This window comes from Acyrthosiphon pisum, chromosome A1 (assembly GCF_005508785.2).
Source record: "Acyrthosiphon pisum isolate AL4f chromosome A1, pea_aphid_22Mar2018_4r6ur, whole genome shotgun sequence".
NCBI lineage: Eukaryota > Metazoa > Arthropoda > Insecta > Hemiptera > Aphididae > Acyrthosiphon > Acyrthosiphon pisum.
In genome coordinates this window covers 1,381,285-1,389,271 of record NC_042494.1, presented here as the reverse complement: position 1 = coordinate 1,389,271, position 7,987 = coordinate 1,381,285, and the positions used below count along the sequence as shown (strand labels likewise).

General features: G+C 27.0%; 1 protein-coding gene across 2 annotated transcripts; it reads left to right on the top strand.

Moving 5' to 3' along the window:
- Positions 1-622: 622 nt before the first annotated feature.
- On the top strand, positions 623-2,851 carry LOC100571297 (microtubule-associated protein Jupiter). Of its 2 annotated transcripts, XM_008186562.3 has the most exons (3): positions 630-808; positions 1,166-1,243; positions 2,403-2,851. In XM_008186562.3, exons 1-3 carry the CDS (start codon positions 798-800, stop codon positions 2,731-2,733), a joined length of 420 nt encoding a protein of 139 aa, XP_008184784.1. In that variant the 5' UTR covers positions 630-797; the 3' UTR covers positions 2,734-2,851. The 2 variants fall into 2 exon arrangements, with proteins under 2 accessions (XP_003245676.1, XP_008184784.1); XM_003245628.4 differs by lacking the exon at positions 1,166-1,243 and having other exon boundaries at positions 623-808.
- Positions 2,852-7,987: the final 5,136 nt, after the last annotated feature.

The following is a 7,987-nucleotide window of genomic DNA, read 5'->3' as shown; positions in this document are numbered from 1 at the left end:
GTAACAAAATCTATTTAAAGTCAATCAAAATTTTTTTACGATTATTCTTTATCAATTATTATTAATATATATAAGACAATTAATGTTTAATACAACTTTTAATTTCATTATAAGAATAAAAATATCAAACTCAATAAGTGTAGATAATTATTGTTTTCAACATTTGAAAATGAAATATAATATCAAATTATTATAGCCAACTTTATAATGTATTATTAATGTATATACCTAATAGGTACTTAATACGTTTTATACGTGTAAAGGAACGTTTCTGATTTCAATGTATCTATGTATATTATTTTAAATGTCAGCTAAATTATTTCAGCAACATTGATTTCTTTACGTGTATACTTGCATAATATATTCTATTATTCTAATTTAATAGTTTAACTTTAACTTGCATAGTTGTATATTATTCCTAAAGTCTTAATGGACTAATATTATTTTAACTAATACACAGTTAATGGAACTCTAATAATATGGATTGTATATTATTATTCATAAAACTGTATTTTTAATAACGAATTTACTACTTAGTTAAAATAATTTATTGTTACTGATCACTGTGAGTGCTTATTTTATTAAAACGTTTAAAATAAAATAAAAGAGCACATTTTATATTTTCATTGTGGCTGTACTGGTTTATAACACAGTTACACCTACACATACAATTCAAGGTAGATATTTTTATCTAATATTTTAATATAAAACTCTCGATACTCGGTACAAGTTCTTCATTTTACGTAAGGTGCTAGTCAAGATTTGGTTATTCATTTGTTTGTTGATATTCGTCGGAAATGAGTTTAAGGTATATTATTTTAATTTTAATTACCTACCTATATATTATAGTATTATACACCATTTTTTTTTATTCTTAAAATATTTATACATTACATTTTAATTAGAATATTTATAACATAAAAAAAACCGTAATTTTCATTTTCATTTTCATTTCATCAATAAAGAAATTTGTGTAGGATGATCATTCTTAGATATTCCAAATAAGGCGAGGTCATTCAAATATCGTCCAGTTTTCTTTGTCTACCCACTTTTATTAGTTGTGCTACATTTAAAAAAATCGCCCTATTTGCCATCATGGCAATCGATTTCCTTAAGTTTTATTTCTTTATATAAATAAAAATAATATGTCTAAATTATCTATTAGAGAAAATAGGACGCCTCCTGGAGGAGTTTGTCATGATCTTTGGGGTGCCGAGTTCGTAGGATCTCCGTGTCATAATAGGCAAGTAAAACACTCGAAAAGTGTACACAATATTCTAAATTAATAATATAATTTAACAATATTAAAATAATATTATAATCCTCATATTGTTAAAACTTAGTAGGCGGCGCGGTGACGTTTAAGTTAATTTAAATTAAAAACATTAAAATGTTCGTTAAATGTTAATAATTATTAACTTAATTTAACTAGTGCTTGAAAGTTGAAACTAATTAAATCTGGCTTATTTATTTATTTATTTATAACACTCTGCTTTTGAGGTTTCAACTTCCTGAAACAATGTTTTAATGTATGAATATCAATGGTTTTGTATGCTTAATAAGCATTAACAAATAGGTACCTATTAACTAATTTCTTTAACATAGGTTATTACTTATTAGTTATTATTTCTATTTAGTATTTACTATATATTATTATATGGTGTATAATATGCAATATGCATGTACGCACCAAGGCATCAAAAACTGTACCCTAAACATTTTTGATTGTTATTTATTACTTTATCTTAGATTGTTTAACAATAAATTATTACTATATTAATAAATATTAATGATATTACTATACGTCTTGAAGGTACCTAGGTGGCAGGTATTTATTGAATTCTTAAAAATAATTTGTTTTAAATAAAATCACAACTTTTTACTTATTTACTAGGTAGTTAATACATAATTAAGCTGTACATACTAATTTAATTACACGCTATCACTACACATATATGCTTCCCACATAAAAATACCCATGTTTTGATCTGTATTTGATTATTTATTACCATATGGTAAGTAAAACGCCTTATGAATCCTTGAAAATTTTCAAGTGGTGACCTGCTATTATGATAAGTTCTTATTAATAATGAGTATATCATAAAATAGAAATATCAATTTGTTAAAATAACTGAAGTACCTACATTAATTTATTGATTTGTTGTTAAACAATAAATTATTTATTATATTTTCATGTCTACAAAAGTTAATAACATTTTATTTTAATCATTGGATTAAAATAAATTGGACTTGAGGTTGTTGTCACAATTAACTATATTAATATAACATCAAATATTATAAATGTCTTAAATATTCATTATATTATATTGTATTAAATTTAAATGCAATACTAAGCATAATTTATATGTAAAGTAAATTAATAAAAATCATTTTTTTTTAAGAGTCTTGAAACCACCAGGTGGTGGAAGTAGTGACATATTTGGAGTGACATCATGTGATGAAGTTAATCCACATAAACGTGGTACAAATCAGAAGAATCTTCAAAGCTCTATAATTTTGGGTGGACAAACATCAAAACATAGTAATGATACAGTTGCAGCCAACGGAAACTCTGAAAAACCTGATGGTAATCCAGTGACTGGAGAAGGCTATAAAGCTCCTAAGGTAATAGCTACACCAGCTCAGCATGTTTCTGATCAATCAGAACCAGCTCCAGAACAAAAGAAGGTAAGCCGTGTGCCACCAGGTGGATACAGTTCCGGATTATGGTAATTGCTGGACCAGGAAAACCAACAAAATGTTGTCACAATTTATACATCGCTTTGTATTTCTATGATATATTGATGACCTTTGATCACATTTCATCAATAAAAAACGTATTTATGGTATAAGCTTATGTAAAAATGTAAAAACTAAAACAAGTAAATTTGTAGATTATGTCGAAGAAAATGTCTAGTTTATTGAAAATCTATTTCAATTCTAATGAATAATAATCAATATTTAATATAATTATTATGGGACAAATTAACGAAAACGAAGTCTAACGAATGTACCTATTTAGAAAACAAAATTGTTGGTATTTTAGGTATATAGTTGTACATATATAGTAACCACTAAGCACATATTATTTTGACTTTGTCTTCGGACGACTTTCTGTCGCGCATTCATAAAAATAGCTGGCTACCGAAGATGTCGGTGCAGAATGTGATGGATAAAGACACGTGACTTGGTATACATAGGTACCTATACATATAATATATAATATGTAGCTGTAACATGGTCGAGATGATAACCATCTCGGGTGTAACGCGATTATATGTGGGGGAGATGTGGCAGCCATACTCGATGGTATAAAAAAATATAGATACAAGCGGATTCGTACAAATAATATAATATAGCTGTATATTTTGTAATACATCATTATTCGTGTACTTAGCTATACGACAGAACATAATAATATTATGTTACTGTCGGGTGAAATTTCGGTGTGAGAGGAAACACACCTGACATTCAATTAATACCTAGTCCTCAATAATATTGTTAAAAAACCGATAAACCAGATGAGAGGAAAACTATTATCCTCGCGCCGACCCTCCCCCCCTTACACTCTCAAAACTGCACCATGGGTACACGTGTCTAATTAAAAACCGTCGGGCATCGCGTACAAAATCACATATACATATTATATACAGGGTGTAACAGGAAGACTCGACAAATTAAAAATTAAAAATGTATACTAGTCAAACGTATGGAAAAACTATGAAAATTATATGGATAATAAATTATAATTTAAAATTTACTTATGTCTGAAAACTCCCGAAAAGAATAATTTGAAAATATGTTATTACGCTTGGAATTAATTTACTCCGAAAAATGATTGATATTTTAAAAGATTGCAAAAAAAAAAACTACTCGACCTAAATACACGTTTTAACCATTGACATTTTTCTAAAACTTAGATTTAAAAATTGGCCATTTTGAATTTTTACAAAAAAATGTTATACTGTACCTGTAGCACAATCGTCTATAAATTATGATGTATAAAATAAAAATGTTTATTTATTGATTACCTGGAGCAAATTTCACTTGTTAGTAGGTCATTCTGTTACACCTTGTATATTATTTTATAACTTATTATAAGCGTGTATGTAATATTAAGTACAACGTTCCTGCCTCCGATATGTATATATGTGTGTTAATTATAAAATTATATTATATATTACAGCAGAGTTGTATAATATGTAATGTGCGGTGGTGACGGGGGCTGAACATAGCTGAAAAACCTCACAGTGACGACTGTCACAAGTACACCTACAACTGTCATCTAGCTATATGTATATCATAATTTATTTATATACAGAGTGATTCACAAAGCTTGCTCACCCCTTTTTCTTCTTCAATAATATGTAGTTATTCCAATTATGATTTTTGGCATTTTTAAATAAACTTAAAGACCATATTTTTTAATTCTTGAATTTTTTGCACTAAGAGAGTACTGGGGTATACAAACTTCTGTTTTCAAATTTGAACCCCCTTTTTTACTGAAAATTATCTATTCAAACAAATTTGTTGACAATTTTTATTCACCTAATTTAAAGTTCACACGAGTAATTTCTCAGTTATTAAAATGTTTATACTTATGATGACAGTCCTTAAAAATGGTTTTAAAAAATATAAAATATATATAATATTAGAATTTATTACTATATACTGTCTTTAACCATTTTTTAGAAATTATCGATGTTTACAGATTAATATTGATTACTACAATTTTAAAATCATCATAGCATATTATTATTTTCCAAACCCATTATCATGATACTATATTTATTTTTAGTACATAACTTTATGTACTAATACTCGTACTAATACAATAACGCAGTTATTCAAAATCTAATTTTTTGAATTCTTAAATATACTTAAAGACCAAATTATTTTAATTTTTGAGATTGTTTGTGATGTTTAAGGAGTGTCCTGTGGAGATACAAAAGAGAACTCTCTTTTTATTTTAAATTATTTAGTAGATAATTTTTCTGAAATTTTTGACGCAGGTTATATCAGAATCAAAATGGGCATTAATAATTGTTGAGTTATTTAACTTCAAGAATTAAAAATATGGCACTTCAATAAATTTAAAAATTCAATAAATTAGATATTGAGTAACTGCATTATTGAAGAAGGAAAGGGGACGAGCATGCTTGGTGAATCACACTGTATAATGTATGAAATTCATAACATAATATGATTGACGTGCCTTATATGACACAACGTAGATTAGGTTTTATTTTATAGATTTTGTTTGGCAGTTTGAGCTATATTAACATTTTGATAACTCCCAATTATTAATATTAAAAAAGTCTGTGTATGGGACGTGTGCAGCCATAGCCCATAGACAATAAGCGTAGTCTAAAATGAGACTAAATATAATAACTGGTTTTTAAAGGGAATTGCTGTTGGTTGAAATAAACGTGTTTAAAAGAGAGCTGAATTTCTTAAATACATATTTGTTTGTATTTTAAACTATACAGTTTTTTCTATTAGATCCGGTACTAGTTAACTTTATTGGCAATAATAAAATGTATTGTGTTTTATAACGCCCAATATACATCCATACGCGTGACACGTAAGTCTCGTAAAAGGGTTCGGTGCAGAAAGGGTTAAACGGAGAAAAACGAGTGAAACACGTCTTGGGAGTTGCAGGAATGACGTATGCTGTTTAGATTTATATATATACAATAAATCGTACGATTTCCAAAACATCATGTTCTTCGTGGTATTTACTATCATATTATTTTACTATTCAAACGTCATTGTAAATGTACAAAACTCACCATTTTGAGAAAATGTATACTCTAAAATAGTCTCTAATAAAAATAGTCTAAGTCTCTAAAATCACTAAAACTTACATATTGACCAAGAAGCATAAGCAATAGTACAATACACAATACACATATTATGTATATAGAGTGTAACAGAAAGAACTGACCAAAAAAAAAAAAATGTATACTACTTAAACGTATGACAAAAATTGATAAAATTATAGGATGAGTAAATAGTTTTAGAAGTATACCCATGTTAGCAAATTTCCAAAAATAATATTTTTAAAAAAGCTGTTGCGTTCCAAATTAATTTAATCAAAAAAATATTGATATTTAAAAAAATTCTAAAAAACAAACTACTTGATTTAGATAAATGTTTTTACCATCCAAATCGTTTTACAAATTGGCTATTTTGAATTTATTCAAAAAAATTTAAATCAAATTTAAAATTTAAAATTTTCGGTATTAAAAAATAAAAATATTTTTTTTTTTATTACACGTGTAGCGCAAATGGCTATAAATTATATATCAAAAAAAAAATTTTAAAGTCGCGTACACACTTGTAACATTTTCTGTTATCGGTAAACTTGGCCGCATCAAAGGATGTTACGCGCAAATGTTACAAGTGTGTACGTGGCTTAAAATATTGATTAGAACAAAAGTTATTCCAAAAGTCAGTTCTATCTGTTACACCCTGTATAACCACTGTGCATGTATGTGTGTTATAAACACATCTATGTAGCGTCATCGTTGTTATGATACCGAAGAGTATAATATACTCAATAATGCATTAATAAAGTTATACGCCACATATAACTTTATTAATGCATTATTAAAATCCTTTTTAAAATCTTTAAATGCATTTGTCGTGTAAGTGTGTAACGATAAACGTATTAGTGTATATTACTCGATATTATATAAATATATTATTATGATAATTTGATATCAACTTTGTAGTTTGTGTAGGTACTCTTCCTGTAGGTACATGTACAACTAAATAATAGCAATTATTATAATATACAATAAGTACTTTTTATATTTTTGTTACTACTGTCGTCTGTCTTAATAGTGTTAAAAGTATAAATATCACAAATCACGTAACCTAAAACTAATATGTACCTAAGATTAAATACTTGAAGGAACTAATGAGTGTGTGTGTGTGAGTGTGTGAAATAATAGATATACCTAACCTATAGGTGAATGGTAAACCTTAATGATTTTCTAGGTACATCATACATGCATTATGAAAAAATCATATCACATATTATAAAAAAATAAATAAGTATAGGTTTCTAAGTATACCTAACATTAGGCGGCAAAATATATTGACTTGATTATTGAGCATCACCGGATTATTGTATATTTATTTATTGTTTAAAAGTTGTTCTACGAAAATGTGATAAATTTAAAAAATAACCTTTTATGATAAATGTGGACACATTCTAAATGTAAAATAGTACGGAATCGATCTCGCAATAAAAATAATAATATTGTATTTCAAACCTATAAATCCTCAAACAGTGGAAATGATAACAAAGAAATTCAAAGAAATACATCGATCAAACGATCCGAGTTCCACCGGGTTGTATAAAAACAGCACGATGATAGGATTATGTGTGTTCACAAAATAATAGTGAATATAGGGTTCGTTTATTAGGACACGTGTTAAACCTTGCGAATTTATCGAAATATATGCAGCACTGCTGATACAAAAACTATAGTTGGTAAATTTGTTTTTACGTTTTTAAAGTTTGATTACTCCAAGTTCATTAACAGTATTTTATATTTATATATAATAATACGAATAGTATAGTAAAATTTGTAATTACTTACTAATTTTTGGTTTTAAAACCTAATAACATTTGAATACAAGATTGATATCATATTATGTATACTTATTAGTTATTAAATATAATATAGTTTGTTTGTACTTAAGTATGGATTGGAAGTTATTTAGGTTAACCTTAACTATTAACTTACTATAATAGTAAGTATAGGAGGTATAATTACTGTTTTAGTGTATTTCTATAATAATTGTAGCTTTAATATAATTTCAAGTCTAACTGTCTAAAACACTTAACGAGTTAAGAACGATGATGCAAAAAAAAATTGCAGAAACCATTATTTTTGGAAGTTATATTGTTCCAAAGAAGGCGCAGTACGCACAACACTGTACTTTACTGTCGCGCCCAGCACCTATTACGAAT